Source organism: Pseudophryne corroboree (genome assembly GCF_028390025.1).
Source record: "Pseudophryne corroboree isolate aPseCor3 chromosome 3 unlocalized genomic scaffold, aPseCor3.hap2 SUPER_3_unloc_1, whole genome shotgun sequence".
NCBI lineage: Eukaryota > Metazoa > Chordata > Amphibia > Anura > Myobatrachidae > Pseudophryne > Pseudophryne corroboree.
The window spans coordinates 6,630,323-6,649,525 of record NW_026967493.1 but is presented as its reverse complement, the minus strand read 5'-3'; the positions used below and the strand labels follow the sequence as shown (position 1 = coordinate 6,649,525).

At 48.9% G+C, this 19,203-nt stretch overlaps 1 protein-coding gene across 1 annotated transcript in view; it reads left to right on the top strand.

Annotated features, from left to right (window-relative positions):
* LOC134983099 (oocyte zinc finger protein XlCOF7.1-like) overlaps window positions 1-19,203 on the top strand; it is a 205,837-nt gene that overhangs the window by 167,212 nt on the left and 19,422 nt on the right. The window contains exons 11-12 of the mRNA XM_063948802.1: window positions 18,013-18,228; window positions 18,345-18,442. Coding sequence (XP_063804872.1) covers window positions 18,013-18,228; window positions 18,345-18,442 — 314 coding nt within the window. The remainder of the gene's footprint in view (window positions 1-18,012; window positions 18,229-18,344; window positions 18,443-19,203) is intronic.

Below are 19,203 nucleotides of genomic sequence, written 5' to 3'. Positions count from 1 at the left end.
AGGACGTAAGAGAAAATAGGATTTTAGTACCTACCGGTAAATCCTTTTCTCCTAGTCCGTAGAGGATGCTGGGCGCCCGTCCCAGTGCGTACTGTGTGCAGTTGTTGATTTTGCTGGCACTTTGTGGTATTTCTTATCTGTCAGGCTATTGCTGACGTTGTTCATGCCATGGCATGTGGTTTCTTATTATTGGTTGGGTTGACACACAGGTTGTGTTACATATTCTCTCAGCATATGGCTGTATGTTTTTCATACCGTGGGCTGGTATTCTGTTGAAGACCATGTCTTGCGGTATGTTCGTGGTGTGAGCTGGTATGACACTCACCGTGTTTAAATGATAAATTCTTTCCTTGAAATGTTCATCTCTCCTGGGCACAGTTTTCTAACTGAGGTTTGGAGGAGGGGCATAGAGGGAGGAGCCAGTTCACACCCAGTTTAAGTCTTTATAGTGTGCCCAAGCTCCTGCGGATCCGTCTACACCCCATGGTCCTTTTGGAGTCCCCAGCATCCTCTACGGACTAGGAGAAAAGGATTTACCGGTAGGTACTAAAATCCTATTTCTCTGACGTCCTAGTGGATGCTGGGAACTCCGTAAGGACCATGGGGAATAGACGGGCTCCGCAGGAGACTGGGCACTCTAAAAGAAAGATTAGGTACTATCTGGTGTGCACTGGCTCCTCCCTCTATGCCCCTCCTCCAGACCTCAGTTAGATTTCTGTGCCCGGCCGAGCTGGATGCACACTAGGGGCTCTCCTGAGCTCCTAGAAAGAAAGTATATGTTAGGTTTTTTATTTTACAGTGAGACCTGCTGGCAACAGGCTCACTGCAACGAGGGACTAAGGGGAGAAGAAGCGAACCTACCTGCTTGCAGCCAGCTTGGGCTTCTTAGGCTACTGGACACCATTAGCTCCAGAGGGATCGACCGCAGGACCCGTCCTTGGTGTTCGTTCCCGGAGCCGCGCCGCCGTCCCCCTTACAGAGCCAGAAGCATGAAGATGGTCCGGAAAATCGGCGGCAGAAGACTTCAGTCTTCACCAAGGTAGCTCCTCATACACACTTCACACTCCGGTCACTGAGGGTGCAGGGCGCTGGGGGGGGCGCCCTGAGCAGCAATAAAAACACCTTGGCTGGCAAAATAATCACAATATATAGCCCCAGAGGCTATATATGTAATAATTACCCCTGCCAGAATCCATAAAAAAGCGGGAGAAAAGTCAGCGAAAAAGGGGCGGAGCTATCTCCCTCGGCACACTGGCGCCATTTTCTCTTCACAGTGTAGCTGGAAGACAGCTCCCCAGGCTCTCCCCTGTAGTTTTCAGGCTCAAATGGTTAAAAAGAGAGGGGGGGCACTAAATTTAGGCGCAATATTGTTTATACAAGCAGCTATTGGGGAAAATTCACTCAGTGATAGTGTTTATCCCTACATTATATAGCGCTCTGGTGTGTGCTGGCATACTCTCTCTCTGTCTCCCCAAAGGGCTGTGTGGGGTCCTGTCCTCAGTCAGAGCATTCCCTGTGTGTGTGCGGTGTGTCGGTACGGCTGTGTCGACATGTTTGATGAGGAGGCTTATGTGGAGGCGGAGCAGATGCCGATAAATGGTATGTCGCCCCCTGGGGGCCGACACCAGAGTGGATGGATAGGTGGAAGGTATTAACCGACAGTGTCAACTCCTTACATAAAAGGCTGGATGACGTAACAGCTATGGGACAGCCGGCTTCTCAGCCCGCGCCTGCCCAGGTGTCTCAAAGGCCATCAGGGGCTCAAAAACGCCCGCTCCCTCAGATGGCAGACACAGATGTCGACACGGAGTATGACTCTAGTGTCGACGAGGTTGAGACATATACACAATCCACTAGGAACATCCGTTACATGATCCCGGCAATAAAAAATGTGTTACACATTTCTGACATTAACCCAAGTACCACTAAAAAAGGGTTTTATGTTTGGGGAGAAAAAGCAGGCAGTGTTTTGTTCCCCCATCAAATGAGTGAATGAAGTGTGAAAAAGCGTGGGTTCCCCCGATAAGAAACTGGTAATTTCTAAAAAGTTACTGATGGCGTACCTTTTCCTGCCAGAGGATAAGTTACGCTGGGAGATATCCCCTAGGGTGTATAAGGCGCTCACACGTTTGTCAAAAAAGGTGGCACTGCCGTCTTAGGATACGGCCACTTTGAAGGTACCTGCTGATAAAAAGCAGGAGGCTATCCTGAAGTCTGTATTTACACACTCAGGTACTAGACTGAGACCTGCAGATAGTGCTGCTGCAGCGTGTGTTACGATTCCTGTACTCCAGACTGGAGAAGATCTTATGGCAGAGATCTGAGTACAGGAATGAAATACAGGTTGTGGGAGCTGGAAAGCCTAGTAACCCCTGGCACCCTAACTCCGTTGTCTCGCCCGTGTTATCAGAAATCCCCTGCGAGACTATGGTTGCTTGAGCCCATGGCAGCCGCGTTCGAAGGGCGGATTATGTCTGCCCAACCCCGATGCCCCCGCAGGTCTTAATGGGAGACAAGGGGAAGTCCGAGACAGGGTGATAACAAGGGGCCCTCTGACTAAGCAACCAAGCCAGGGGTTACAAGCTAACTTAACTAAATCAAAAGGTATGTGCGGACTAGCCGCCAGGGAAAAGGACAACCAAAGATCCACTGATCCGACACTCCTATCCGGCACCGCTGGACACCAGAGTGGATCTTGTGGAAGCGGAATCCTCCGCAAAGCTCCAGAACACAATATAAACAAAATAATAAATAATAGCGGACAAGCCGCAACACACGGCTGCGCCGCGACTCACGAACACCACCAGATGTTAAAGGTGCTCGATCAGACTCCAGGAACAGATGGTAACTTCCGAGTACAGGATCACTGAGAACAGGAACAAACGAACAGACCGGGACTGGGAACTCTCTCAGCAGCAGAATCAGACAAACAGGAAGCTATCACCGGCGTCTGTGAGGAGTCCTGGGAGTGCTTTTAACAGAGAGTCCTAATTAAACAATCCAGAGCAGCTGGCCCACTGCATGATTCCAACTGACAAAATGCAATCAGCAGCCAGGTGAGGCTGAACACATGGAACAAGCTGCAATTACACAGACTAACCAGCGGCAGCAGACAAGAGCATACTAAAACAGAGCAACAGGAAATCCTGGCATGCAAGACAACTAATAAACATGAAATACCTAACAAAAATGCAAAACAGGAATGAGCCACAGCCGTGGCTCATAACATTACCCCCCCCTTGAGGAGGGGTCAAAAGACCCCAAAATTCAGACTATCCAGAACAAGGGATACAAAAAAAAAAACCTGACACATTGGTCTAACAGACCAGAAAACAAAAAACAAGCTGTAGCAACAACTTGTAACAGTGCCCTCCCCTTGATGGTGGCCACTGGACACAAGACAAGGAGAAAAAAAAAATCTCTCTTTTTTTTTTTTATCAAGGCAAGAGTCAAAAATTATTTCTTTTTCTTCTTCTTCTTTTTACAAAGCTCTTTAGGTCTGACCAAGGTAATTCCCCAAACATTGTCTGAACTGATGGTACCACCCAGCAAGGCTGCGTTCAAATCAGAGACAGGTCTCTTACCCTTGGGAGCTGAACTTTCTGGTAAAGTACTATTATTAGAAGAAGAAGTCAGAAAAGCACATCCTGCAGTCAAAGCAACGGGCTGGGACTCTTGTGCCGAGTTTACAGTATTTGGTGGACTCTCAGCAGACAAGACGGGTGACTTAGAGGAACCTGAACCAATTTCTTTGAAACCGTATCTTTTAACAATTGCATCACAGAATGCTTGGGGATCCTGAAGAATGGGATCTTCAGCTTTCATTAGGCTGGTTGCCCACTCAGAAGGCTCTCCTCTAAAAGAATAAATCAGATAGAGCCCAAGGTTTTCTGAAGTGATGCCCAGAAATGGTCTAGACAACATAATAGTGTAATAGTGTTTGAAAAGCGCCATAAATTGGGCGAAGTCCCCATCAAAGGTTATGGATGTTGAAATATCAGAGTCAGGATCTGTTTCCTTTTCATCTGACTGACTGGAGTGCTTTGCTAGGACCTGGTCACTATTGACCTTACTCGAGGCTGAGACTCTCTGAACCCCACCCGGGGCTGAGACTTTCTGAACCCCACCCGGGGCAGTGACTTTCTGAACCCCACACGGGGCAGTGACTTTCTGAACCCCACCCGGGGCAGTGACTTTCTGAACCCCACCCGGGGCAGTGACTTTCTGAACCCCACCCGGGGCAGTGACTTTCTGAACCCCACCCGGGGCAGTGACTTTCTGAACCCCACCCGGGGCAGTGACTTTCTGAACCCCACCCGGGGCAGTGACTTTCTGAACCCCACCCGGGGCAGTGACTTTCTGAACCCCACCCGGGGCAGTGACTTTCTGAACCCCACCCGGGGCAGTGACTTTCTGAACCCCACCCGGGGCAGTGACTTTCTGAACCCCACCCGGGGCAGTGACTTCCTGAACCCCACCCGGGGCAGTGACTTTCTGAACCCCACCCGGGGCAGTGACTTTCTGAACCCCACCCGGGGCAGTGACTTCCTGAACCCCACCCGGGGCAGTGGCCTCCTGAACCCCACCCGGGGCAGTGGCCTCCGGGAACCCCGCTGGGGCAGTGGCCTCCGGGAACCCCGCTAGGGCAGTGGCCTCCGGGAACCCCGCTGGGGCAGTGGCCTCCGGGAACCCCGCTGGGGCAGTGGCCTCCGGGAACCCCGCTGGGGCAGTGGCCTCCGGGAACCCCGCTGGGGCAGTGGCCTCCGGGAACCCCGCTGGGGTCAGCACCTCGGATTCTTTTACTGGGACCGGGCCGTTGGCCTCCCTGACTGGGATCGGGCCACCGGCCTCCCTCTCTGAGTCGATAATTATCGAAAGTTCTTCCGTGACTATGACTTCCGGGACTTTTGCTGAAGCAATAACGTTCAGATCCTCCACTAATGCTATGCTTCTTAAGTTCTTTCCTGGGGAAGCGACTTCTAGACCCTTCTTTGGGGCTGCGTCTCTCGAGACCCCACTTGGGGATATTACTTCAAAGATCCCTTCTGGGGTTTTGCTTCTCGAGTTCCCTTCAAGAACTATGGTTTTAGATACCCTTTCTGGGGTTGCGCTCCTCAAGTCCCTACCTGGGGTAACAGCTTCTGAGACCCCTTCTGGTATGGAAACCTGAGCTACAATATTTGATTTCCCTCTATAAGCTTGGGTATCTGGTACCGCTCCAGCACTCTGGGCATCGGGTACCGCTCCAGCACTCTGGGCATCGGGTACCGCTCCAGCACTCTGGGCATCGGGTACCGCTCCAGCACTCTGGGCATCGGGTACCGCTCCAGCACTCTGGGCATCGGGTACCGCTCCAGCACTCTGGGCATCGGGTACCGCTCCAGCACTCTGGGCATCGGGTACCGCTCCAGCACTCTGGGCATCGGGTACCGCTCCAGCACTCTGGGCATCGGGTACCGCTCCAGCACTCTGGGCATCGGGTACCGCTCCAGCACTCTGGGCATCGGGTACCGCTCCAGCACTCTGGGCATCGGGTACCGCTCCAGCACTCTGGGCATCGGGTACCGCTCCAGCACTCTGGGCATCGGGTACCGCTCCAGCACTCTGGGCATCGGGTACCGCTCCAGCACTCTGGGCATCGGGTACCGCTCCAGCACTCTGGGCATCGGGTACCGCTCCAGCACTCTGGGCATCGGGTACCGCTCCAGCACCCTGGGCATCGGGCACCGCTCCAGCACCCTGGGCTACGGGCACCGCTCCAGCACCCTGGGCTACGGGCACCGCTCCAGCACCCTGGGCTACGGGCACCGCTCCAGGACCCTGGGCTACGGGCACCACTCCAGGACCCTGGGCTACGGGCACCACTCCAGGACCCTGGGCTACGGGCACCACTCCAGGACCCTGGGCTACGGGCACCACTCCAGGACCCTGGGCTACGGGCACCACTCCAGGACCCTGGGCTACGGGCACCACTCCAGGACCCTGGGCTACGGGCACCACTCCAGGAACTTGCAACTCCGCTTCCACAGGAACCTCAAGAGAGGAGAGAAACATTCTCTTTTGATTCCTGAATCTATAATGGGGCTCCCTTGCCCAAGGACCCCAATTATAGGACAGAGAGCTTTTTTGTGTGGGTTGTGTGACAAGTACCTCTGCCACAGTAGAGACAGGAGTAGGTCTTGTATCATGACTCAACTTGGACAGAGGGCAAGACTCGTCACCACACTTTGGCTTGCGCAACTCACAGGTCTGCAGATAATGGCCTAAACCCCCACAATATAGGCATAAGTTTAAGTTTCTGCGACGCAGACGCTCCTCTTCTGAGAGCCTGGGCCGCAGAAAACTTTTAAACTTTTTCTCTTCAATTAAACCAGAGGATTCTCTTGTCACCATACTGTGAACAAGAGTCTCTTTAGAGATAGATGTACTCTCAACGACTTCTGGCAAAATAAGCAAGATTTTAGTCAGAAGGTTTTGCAGTTGCTTTAGGGATTGCTGAAAAGCTTCTAGTCGCTCTGGTCTCAAAGCACTGAATACAGAGTTCAGGGCTGCGAGAGATGCCTGCAGGGCTTGCATAGTAGACATAGGAGGATTTAAAACTAGACAAGACAAGACAAGGCAAGGCTAGGCAAGGCTAGGCAAGGCAAGGCAAGGCAAGGCAAGGCAAGGCAAGGCAAGGCAAGACTAAATTTTGCTAAACAAATCAAGACTTTTTTTTTTGTATTTTTTTTTTTTTTTTTTAAAACACCGGACTGGATTCTAAACTCCGGACTGGATTCTAAACTCCGGACTGGATTCTAAACACCGGACTGGAGTCTGCACACTGAATTCTATACAGGACTGGATTCTAAACACCGGATTGGATTCTGCACACTGAATTCTAGACAGGACTGGATTCTAGACTAGACACTGGACTGGGCCAAAAAAGAAAAAAAAGTTTTATTTCTTTTTTGTGGTAGGGCCGGTGATAATGTTACGATTCCTGTACTCCAGACTGGAGAAGATCTTATGGCAGAGATCTGAGTACAGGAATGAAATACAGGTTGTGGGAGCTGGAAAGCCTAGTAACCCCTGGCACCCTAACTCCGTTGTCTCGCCCGTGTTATCAGAAATCCCCTGCGAGACTATGGTTGCTTGAGCCCATGGCAGCCGCGTTCGAAGGGCGGATTATGTCTGCCCAACCCCGATGCCCCCGCAGGTCTTAATGGGAGACAAGGGGAAGTCCGAGACAGGGTGATAACAAGGGGCCCTCTGACTAAGCAACCAAGCCAGGGGTTACAAGCTAACTTAACTAAATCAAAAGGTATGTGCGGACTAGCCGCCAGGGAAAAGGACAACCAAAGATCCACTGATCCGACACTCCTATCCGGCACCGCTGGACACCAGAGTGGATCTTGTGGAAGCGGAATCCTCCGCAAAGCTCCAGAACACAATATAAACAAAATAATAAATAATAGCGGACAAGCCGCAACACACGGCTGCGCCGCGACTCACGAACACCACCAGATGTTAAAGGTGCTCGATCAGACTCCAGGAACAGATGGTAACTTCCGAGTACAGGATCACTGAGAACAGGAACAAACGAACAGACCGGGACTGGGAACTCTCTCAGCAGCAGAATCAGACAAACAGGAAGCTATCACCGGCGTCTGTGAGGAGTCCTGGGAGTGCTTTTAACAGAGAGTCCTAATTAAACAATCCAGAGCAGCTGGCCCACTGCATGATTCCAACTGACAAAATGCAATCAGCAGCCAGGTGAGGCTGAACACATGGAACAAGCTGCAATTACACAGACTAACCAGCGGCAGCAGACAAGAGCATACTAAAACAGAGCAACAGGAAATCCTGGCATGCAAGACAACTAATAAACATGAAATACCTAACAAAAATGCAAAACAGGAATGAGCCACAGCCGTGGCTCATAACAGCGTGGTCTGTAACCCTGTCAAACAGGGATACTATTTTGCGAACATAAGTCGTCGTCTTATATATGAGGGATGCACAGAGGGATATTTTGCCGGCTGGCATCCAGAATTAATGCAATGGCCATTCTGTCTGGAGGGTATTAGAGACCCGACACTGGACAGGTGATGCTGACTTTAAAAGGCACATAGAGCCTTATAAGGGTGAGGAATTGTTTGGGGATGGTCTCTGGGACCTCGTATCCACAGCAACAGCTGGGAAGAAATTTTTTTACCTCAGGTTTCCTCACAGCCTAAGAAAGTACTGTATTATCAGGTACAGTCCTTTCGGCTTCAGAAAAGCAAGCGGGTCAAAGGCGCTTTCTTTCTGCACAGAGACGAGGGAAGAGGGAAAAAGCTGCACCAGTCAGCCAGTTCCCAGAATCAAAATTCTTCCCCCGCTTCCTCTGAGTCCACCGCATGACGCGGGGGCTCCACAGGCGTAGCCAGGTACGGTGGGGGGCCGCCGCAAAAATTTCAGCGATCAGTGGGCTCGCTCACAGGTGGATCCCTGGATCCTTCAAGTAGTATCTCAGGGGTACAGGCTGGAATTCGAGGCGTCTCCCCCCTGCCGTTTCCTCAAATCTGCCTTGCCGACAACTCCCTCAGGCAGGGAGGCTGTGCTAGAGGCAAGTCACAAGCTGTATTCCCAGCAGGTGATAGTCAAGGTGCCCCTACTTCAACAAGGACGGGGTTACTATTCCACACTGTTTGTGGTACCGAAACCGGACGGTTCGGTGAGACCCATTTTAAATTTGAAGTCCTTGAACACATACATAAAAAAAAAATTCAAGTTCAAGATGGAATCGCTCAGGGCGGTTATTGCAAGCCTGGAGGAGGGGGATTACATGGTATCCCTGGACATCAAGGATGCTTACCTACATGTCCCTATTTACCATCCTCACCAGGAGTACCTCAGATTTGTGGTACAGGATTGCCATTACCAATTCCAAACACTGCCGTTTGGACTGTCCACGGCACCGAGGGTCTTTACCAAGGTAATGGCAGAAATGATGATACTCCTTCGAAAAAAAGGAGTTTTTAATTATCCCGTACTTGGACGATCTCCTTATAAAGGCGAGGTCCATGGAGCAGTTGTTGGTCGGAGTAGCACTATCTCGGGAAGTGCTACAACAGCACGGATGGATTCTATACATTCCAAAGTCACAGCTGGTTCCTACCACACGCCTGCTGTTCCTGGGGATGGTTCTGGACACAGAACAGAAAAAAAGTGTTTCTCCCGCAGGAGAAAGCCAAGGAGCTGTCATCTCTAGTCAGAGACCTCCTGAAACCAAAACAGGTATCGGTGCATCACTGCACACGAGTCCTGGGAAAAATGGTAGCTTCTTACGAAGCAAAATTCCATTCGGCAGGTTCCATGCAAGAACCTTTCAGTGGGACCTCTTGGACAAGTGGTCGGAATCGCATCTTCAGATGCATCGGCTGATAACCCTGTCTCCAAGGACCAGGGTATCTGTACTGTGGTGGCTGCAGAGTGCTCATCTTCAAGAGGGCCGCAGATTCGGCATACAGGACTGGGTCCTGGTAACCACGGATGCCAGCCTTCGAGGCTGGGGGGCAGTCACACAGGGAAGAAATTTCCAAGGACTTTGGTCAAGTCAGGAGTCGTCACTACACATAAATATTCTGGAACTGAGGGCCATTTACAATGCCCTAAGTCTGGCAAGGCCTCTGCTTCAAAACCAGCCGGTACTGATCCAATCAGACAACATCACGGCAGTCGCCCATGTAAACCGACAGGGCGGCACAAGAAGCAGGATGGCGATGGCAGAAGCCACAAGGATTCTCCGATGGGCGGAAAATCACGTCTTAGCACTGTCAGCAGTGTTCATTCCGGGAGTGGACAACTGGGAAGCAGACTTCCTCAGCAGACACGACCGACACCCGGGAGAGTGGGGACTTCATCCAGAAGTCTTCCAACTGTTGGTAAACCGTTGGGAAAGGCCACAGGTGGACATGATGGCGTCACGCCTAAACAAAAAACTAGATATTGCGCCAGGTCAAGGGACTATCAGGCAATAGCTGTGGACGCTCTAGTGACACCGTGGGTGTACCAGTCGGTTTATGTATTCCCTCCTCTGCCTCTCATACCAAAGGTACTGAGAATAATAAGAATACGAGGAGTAAGAACGATACTCGTGGTTCCGGATGGGCCAAGAAGAGCTTGGTACCCAGAACATCAAGAAATAATATCAGAGGACCCATGGCCTCTGCCGCTCAGACAGGATCTGCTACAGCAGGGGCCCTGTCTGTTCCAAGACTTACCGCGGCTGCGTTGGACGGCATGGCGGTTGAATTCCGGATCCTAAAGCCAAAGGGCATTCCGGAGGAAGTCATTCCTACGCTGATAAAAGCCAGGAAAGAAGTAACCGCAAACCATTATCACCGTATTTGGCGAAAATATGTTGCGTGGTGTGAGGCCAGGAAGGCCCCAACAGAGGAATTTCAGCTGGGTCGTTTTCTGCACTTCCTACAGTCAGGAGTGACTATGGGCCTAAAATTGGGTTCCATTAAGGTCCAGATTTCGGCTCTGTCGATTTTCTTCCAGAAAGAACTGGCTTCACTGCCTGGAGTTCAGACATTTGTAAAGGGAGTGCTACATATTCAGCCCCTTTTTTGTGCCTTCTGTGGCACCTTGGGATCTCAACGTGGTGTTGAGTTTCTTAAAATCACATTGGTTTGAGCCACTTAAAACTGTGGATTTGAAATATCTCACGTGGAAAGTGGTCATGTTATTGGCCTTGGCTTCGGCCAGGCGTGTGTCAGAATTGGCGGCTTTGTCATGTAAAAGCCCTTATCTGATTTTCCATATGGATAGGGCAGAATTGAGGACTCGTCCCCAGTTTCTCCCTAAGGTGGTATCAGCTTTTCACTTGAACCAACCTATTGTAGTGCCTGCGGCTACTAGGGACTTGAAAGATTCCAAGTTACTGGACGTAGTCAGGGCCTTAAAAATGTATATTTCCAGGACGGCTGGAGTCAGGAAAACTGACTCGTTTTTTATCCTGTAGGCACCCAACAAAATAGGTGCTCCTGCTTCTAAGCAGACTATTGCTCGCTGAATTTGTAGCACAATTCAGCTGGAGCATTCTGCGGCTGGATTGCCGCATCCTAAATCAGTAACAGCCCATTCCACGAGGAAAGGGGGCTCATCTTGGGCGGCTGCCCGAGGGGTCTCGGCTTTACAACTTTGCCGAGCTGCAACTTGGTCAGGGGCAAACACGTTTGCTAAATTCTACAAATTTGATACCCTGGCCGAGGAGGACCTTGAGTTCTCTCATTCGGTGCTGCAGAGTCATCCGCACTCTCCCGCCCGTTTGGGAGCTTTGGTATAATCCCCATGGTCCTTACGGAGTTCCCAGCATCCACTAGGACGTCAGAGAAAATAAGATTTTACTCACCGGTAAATCTATTTCTCGTAGTCCGTAGTGGATGCTGGGCGCCCATCCCAAGTGCGGATTGTCTGCAATACTTGTATATAGTTATTGCCTAACTAAAGGGTTACTGTTGAGCCATCTGTTGAGAGGCTCAGTTATATTTCATACTGTTAACTGGGTATAGTATCACGAGTTATACTGTGTGATTGGTGTGGCTGGTATGCAGAGCCGGCCCTAGCCAATTTGATGCCCTAGGCAAAATTTTGGCTGGTGCCCCCTAGCATCGCCGCTAGTTCTGCATCTGACCCAGCAACACTCAGGCAGTGGGGCCCACCAGGGGTTTGCCCTGTGCCCCTGTGGGCTAGTTCAACCCTGCATAATGCCCATAATACACATAATTCCAGACAGTAATGCACCTTACACATATGAACCACATTAGTAATGCCCATAATATACATATTTCCACAACAGCAATTCACCTTACACATATGCCCCACATTAGTAAATAACGCAACGCAACTTTCTGACTATGTTACAGTGCTGGATGGCAGGGGAATTTTACGGCATGGACTGACTGAGAAATAAAGTGTGGGGAGAACACTGCCCATGTTATATCCCTGCAGACACCTGGGGTTTGCACAAGGATAAGGGACACAGGATACCAGGGTCCCCCTCCCCCATGTGCACAAGCAGTATAGGTGATGTCAGATTTATGTGGATCAGTCTTCCACAATACACATGTGGTATCATAAGGAGCCATCCAGTAATAACCTGATATAGTCAGTGAAAGTGTCACAGGTCCAGGAATTGCAGTTACTTGGCTTCTGCTGTCTAAGGTCTCACAAGTCAGGGGCATTCAAGCATGTCGGAGGGAGTTCAAGGGAGTGTGCATTCTATTTGATAAATGTAAACAGCAGTGTATACAAGAACTGATTGAATACATTTGGAAAGTAACAGTTAGTTTGCAGACTATCCCTTCCAGCATGAGATGCTGCAGGGACATGATTGGATGCCCCTAGACATGCTTGAATGCCCTAGGCAAATGCCTAGTCTGCCTATAGCTAAGGCCGGCTCTGCTGGTATGAGTCTTACCCGGGATTCAAAATCCTTCCTTATTGTGTCAGCTCTTCCGGGCACAGTATCCTAACTGAGGTCTGGAGGAGGGGCATAGAGGGAGGAGCCAGTGCACACCAGATAGTACCTAATCTTTCTTTTAGAGTGCCCAGTCTCCTGCGGAGCCCGTCTATTCCCCATGGTCCTTACGGAGTTCCCAGCATCCACTACGGACTACGAGAAATAGATTTACCGGTGAGTAAAATCTTATTTTTTCTGGCAAAATACTTGAATTAACAGTGATGTCTCCTTGTAAGAGGACAGGAGGGCAGCTAGAGGTCAGACCTCTGTGTTTGGGGGCACTCTAGAAATATGTTTTTTGTTAATACTTAACTTTTAATAATTCTGATGAAATACTGGCAAAAAAAGTTTTATATGAAACAAATATACGGGGTGGGGGGGGGGGAGAGGGAGAGAAAAGATGCCTCGTCCGTAGCGAAAATCCTCCAGATTATAGCTGTGATGTTATGGTGACACCAAATTGCTATTAATATAGCTTTTGTATTAGATAAAAAAGGATTTTCTTTAGTTTTATCCTTTAATTAGATTTGTAAATCGCTGGTTGGTACCATGTGGGTGAATAAATGAGAGAACAATAACAAACCCTCTTTAGAACAGTAATACCATACAATGAACACACATAAGTCCAAAAGATGGGTTCAGTATGAAAAGCCGGCGGTCAGTATACAGACGTCGGCATCCTGATCGCGGCAATGCCGACGAGTGTGCGCAGGTACCCTAACCCCTTACCCTAACTCTCCCTTTCCGCAGCCTAACCGTAACCTCCCCTTCCGGCAGCCTAAGCCTAACCCTCCCCCCTTAGTGCCTAAACCTAACACTCCCCCCGGTGGTGCCTAACCCTCCCTCTATGCAGCCTAACCCTAACCTATTCTCCCCCACCCCGCAGCTTAACCCTAACCCCCCCTCCCGCACACTAAACCTAATCTGGCGGTTCATACTTACCTTCAGGATCCTGACTGTCTGGATATCGTCATCTGGGATCCTAATCTCTTCGGGATTATGGTGTAGGTTTTCTGGTGGCTGTGGGGATTCCGGTGTCGGTATTACGGCTGCTGAGATCCCAACAGTCGGGATCCTGAACGCATACCCAAAAGGGGACAGGCGCTTCAATGATATAAGGCAGTGATGGCTAACCTTGACACGCCAGCCGTTGTTGAACTACACATCCCAGCATGCCCTGCTACAGTTTTGCTATTTGGCCTTGCTAAAACTGATGCTGGGCATGCTGGGAGGTGTAGTTCAACAACAGCTGGAGTGTCAAGGTTAGCCATCACTGATGTAAGGTAATATCAGATTACATCAGACTGTAATAGGTTATTTATATTATATTATACTGATACCTCCAAGTGGAGCTTTCTGTCTTGTGGCATAAGATTCAGATGGAATGTATTATTAAACTGTGTTCCTCTCCAAAATATCCCTACACTGAATACTTCCTTGTTTGAAGTTAACACCTACAGAAATTGTCCTCCAAATGCGAAAAATTATTAAGTGTTGTGTTAAATACAACTAGATAGGGATTGCTTAATGACCGTTCCTAATTTCTGTGTGAAACCAGGCCAATAACGTAAGAACTTCACTTATTGGGTTCAGTATGATTTGCGGATGGATGGGATGATGGCGATTAGAATCCCGACAGTCCCCCATTAACCCTCACCTTTTCCCTACCCTAACCCTCCCTTGTGAGTGCCTAACCCTCTTACCCTCCACGGTGGTGCCCAACTTCCCTGCTTGGTGCCTAACCCTCCCTCCCCGGTTCCTAACCCTTAAAACTTCCATCCCTAACCCCCTTTCTAATGCTGAAAGAAGGCTCGGGATTCCGGGTGTCGATATTAAGACGCCGGGATCCCAAGTCCTGTTGAGATTTAGACACCGGTGTTACTGCTGCGTGCAGGATTCCGGCGTTGATATTTTGAGTGTCAGGATCCCGTCTGTCGGTAAGCTGACTGCGTCTCCACTTCTGTGAGCAGAATTCATCTGTTGTGCCTAGATACACAGTGGTTCACAATGTATCTTAATTCCTCTGTATGGATACAAATCGGTGGCCAAGCCTGGCGACGTGTGAAATGTTAATACTTGGGAAGAAATACGACTTGCAAGGGTTTAAAACTCTGTGGAGTACGTTCACCTTGATAGCATCGATTCGGCCAATCCAAGACTTATACCGACAAGACCAACTAGGTCAGTTTTAATTTTGCAATAAGTGGTGAGTATAGTTGGTCTCATACAGTTGATGGAAGTTTTTGGTGATATGAATACCCAGATATTTAATCTTGGTTCAGTGCCAGTGAAAAGGGAATTATGGCTGTAGGGTGGACCGGTCTCAAACTGAAAGATAAAAATTCAGGAGATATGTTTTCTAAAAATAACCAAAATGCAGACTGTACCCATCACTAGTTTTAAGAAGAGAAGAGTGGGGGAGGGGGGCGATGTGGATTTGGTGGATCTGTAGTGGTCAGGAGAACATTGTCCATGTAACGGGAAATGTTGTGGGTGTGAGCACAGGCAGACCACAAGAATGTTCAGGTTGGAGCGGGTCTTGCCCACCATAGGTTTGATTAGTAGGGCAAAAATAAGAGAGAAGAAGGGATATCTTTGGCAAATGCGATTGGTTATGTTGATGTTAGCACTTCATTGCTCTAGGGCAGAGGTTCTCAAACTCGGTTCTCGGGGGCACACACAGTGCATGTTTTGCAGGTCTCCTCACAGAATCGCAAGTGAAATAATTAGCTCCACCTGTGGACCTTTTAAAATGGGTCAGTGAGTAATTAATACACCTGTGCACCTGCTGGGTTACCTGCAAAACATGCACTGTGTGGGGTCCTGAGGACCGAGTTTGAGAACCACTGCTCTAGGGTTACGATATGCTTTCACCACCTCAAGGAACTTGCCTTCGAGGCGTGTAGTTTCAAGAACTCTAAATAGATAGGTCAAAGAGACCAAACCAAATTCTTTATCAGCATCCAGTACAAGGATCAGGGCAGAAGTTTTTGAGAATGTATAGCATGAAGTAAATTAGTTGTGCATCTAGTGTTGTTGAATGCCTGTCGATCCAGTATAAAACGGTCTTGATTGGGGTGAGTTAATAAGGGAAAGAGTGGGCTGAATCTGTCCGCCAGGAGCGTAAAATACATTTTGAGGACCACATTGTCTAAGGAGATTTGACTGTAATTTGCACAGTAGATTGGATCACGGTCCGGTTTGGGGATAGCAAGAAACTTGTGTTACAAGTTTGGTGTAGGCCTGGAGTCAGTCTGCAGCATGGAACATAGAGTGAACAGATGGCTCAGGGAGTTCATCAAGTTTTGCATAAAAATGATTGAATTCATTGGTCATAAACAGGAGACCCATTATTAGGGGGAGTTATTTTATTGGTAAATCTGGTAGAGAGCACTTTTTTCTAAGTTTGGCCACTAAGACAGAGTCAGCCTTCTCAGCCTTATTTAGAAGGCTGCTATATTCCTTAGCATCCAGTGACACAATCACCAGGAGTCGCTCAACGCCAAATGTTTGAGACAAGCATCCAACATAGCTGAATCTCAGAAAGAGGGCAGTCTCATTGTAGTAGGGGAGATGGTAGACTTCTCTAGATTGGGGTCTATGAAAATTGCACCCTAGGTTGAGGGCCCTGCAGCACCCACCCGAAGTGTCCGAAGAACTTAGAAAAGAAAGAGCCCTGGGGCAGATGTATTAAGCCTGGAGAAGTGATAAAACAGTGATAAGTGCAAGGTGATAACACACCAGCCAATCAGCTCCAATATGTAAATTGACAGTTAGGAACTGACTGGCTGGTGTGTTATCACCTTGCACTTATCACTGCTTTATCACTTATCCAGGCTTAATACATCTGCCCCCCTGTCATTAATTGGGGACATATAAAGTAGGCAGAGTGATCGTTTCAGACATTTGGGTGCCGGTCACAATGGGAATAAAGGCCTTCTGGATTTTTAGTGACCTTAGGCGGAGTAAATTGGACTTTATTGTGGATGATCAAAGCTACACCCCTTTTTTTTTTTTTTACTGCCTGCGGAGGTGAAGTATGTTTGAGACCACAGCTTACAAAGACGTTGGGAAGGAGTTTCAGTGTATTGAGTTTTCTGGAGATAAACTATGTCCGTCAATGTCAGTTGGTTCTAAAGTGCCAGGCGGCCTCATGTCTGCAATATTATTTTGTTTTATACAATAAAATCAGCTTCCAAGATTGGAGCGTGGCCAGGAGCGTGCTGTGGGGTTGCCGTTTGGTGACCCTTCCTACTGCCACCTTTTTTCCAGTCCTCCTAACAGAGGTTGAGGGAATCTTATTGTAAATGACTGCAGTGCATTTCTGTGTTGGACCCTCTTTGGTGGGCTTCCTGGTTCAGGAGAGAAGTGAATCATGCGGGAAGGAGATGGGGACAATCACCTCAAGGTTATGCTTGGTAATGGTAGCCTTGGGAGGGAGAGTTGAAGAAGGAGTGAGGGATAAAGTAAAGTAAAAAAAAATTATGGTCAGAGAGAGGGAGTGAAGATCAGGTGGAGGGAGTGCCCACTCACGAGGAGGTCCATTGAAACAGACTGCAAGATAATGCGAGGGATAGAGGCAGATGGGTCAGACATCACTAGAGATATTGAAGTCGCCTAACTCTAGGGATGGAAGGTAAGAAGAGAGGAAGGGGGGTAACCAGTTGATAGAGTTGTCAAGGAATTTGGAGATCGGGCCAAGGTGGTCATAGCTGACAGCTACACAAAGGTTAATGTGGCAGAAGAGGAGAATAGCATGAACCTCAGAAAGAGAGAGAGCGTTATGAGGGTGTTAATTGGATGCAGCAGCTGGGGGAGAGGAGGACCCGAATACTGCCACCTTGTTGACCCCTAGAGTTAGGGTTATGAGAAATGAGAGGGCAGTGTAAGAAGTTGTGTCTGATCCAGCATTCAGTGATTGCTAGGTCTTCAGGGAGTTGGATATGAAAGGTCACGGGTAGGAGACAGCTTGTTGCAGAAAGACATGGCATTCCAGAGGGCGCAGGAGAGAGGGGCAGAGTGAGGGGAATTATGTGAATGAGATTGTCAGGGTTGATGGAGCATGGTGGTGAGACTGCTTTGGAGCAGAGGGAGATGGGGAGAGCGGGGCTTAGTGGAAAACTCCTTGTAAGGTTGGTACTTAGTAGGAAAAGCGGGAGTAATGCAAGTCGTCCTATTACACCAATCAAATCTTTATGTCTTTATCACATCCTCCTCTTACAAAGCTGCGGGATATTTTGGAGATGGTATTCTTATGGGAAAGTGTTGTCCCTACTGCATAAAGCATGTCTGTGGTGGGGTTTCTGGTTATGTTCTTCTGTCTGCGCATCTTGTTGTCCTAATGTTTGTTGCGCTTATGCACTGTTTGAGTTTGAGACTATGAATTCCTGACTATAGATAATTGTAACTGTATATTGGCCATAAGTAAATTAACTGAGCAAGTGAGGGTGTCTACTCTTTTTGTGCTTATTTTTTTTTTCTGTCTTTGATACATAGGATTACACAGTAGAATTTTTAAGACAAAAGCTGTCCCTGTGTGTCAGGAGGACTGAGCAGGACCCAACGTCCCATCCCGGTGCCTCCACCTCACTCACTGATACATGAGAGGCACAATGACCAGAAGATCCTGGAACTCACCAACTATTTCTCCATGCAGGAGTGGGAGTATATAGAGGAACACAGGGGTCTGTACAAGGACGTGATGATGGAGAATCACCGGCCCCTCACATCACCGGGTAAGAGTAGACTGTCATGTGGTGTAATGGAGAGAGCAGCTATGGGGCCACCTAGATACACATCATCTGATAATCACATATATACAATGTACTCAGTCACTGTGTGTCTCCTGCAGATGGGGCCAGTAACAGGAATACCCCAGAGAGATGTCCACGTCCTCTTTATCCACAGGATTCTATAGAGGAGAATCACAGGATCCCACAGGAGAGTCAGGTAGGTGGAAACACCAAAATATCAGTGACTGCTCATTGTATGATGTGTAGTGACGCTGTAGCAGTGTTACAACATGTTAGGTGGGAGGAGCTTCTCTGTGACAGCTTGGCAGGCTTGCTGTACAGAAGCACTATGTGGATTGGTCCATTCATACACAGGGACAGTGATGTCACAGCAGCTCACTGTGAGCTTTCTGACCTTTATCAGATGCCATCAGGTCACTGCAGATGTGGGCGGAGCTGCAGGTGTAATGGAGGGGACAGGTAATACTTGAATAATAGAGCTACAGTGGTCCCTTTCCATCATATATAACTTGCTAATCCCTCCATCTGTATATGCTTATAATAAAGATTTATTTCACTATGTTACTACTGTATAAGGGGCACATGGCAATTCTGTAATATGGTCTGATCAGGAAGGTATAAAGAAGTCCTAAAGGGGTTTTCTCTAACATCCTAGAGGATGCTGGGGACTCCGTAAGGACCATGGGGAATAGACGGGCTCCGCAGGAGATAGGGCACTTTAAGAAAGACTTTTGGATTCTGGGTGTGCACTGGCTCCTCCCTCTATGCCCCTCCTCCAGACCTCAGTTTTAGACTGTGCCCAGAGGAGAATGGGTGCACTGCAGGGAGCTCTCCTGAGTTTCCTGTTTAGAAAGCATTTTTATTAGGATTTTTTCTCTTTTTCAGGGAGCACTGCTGGCAACAGGCTCCCTGCATCGAGGGACTGAGGAGAGACGAGCAGACCTACTTAAATGTTAG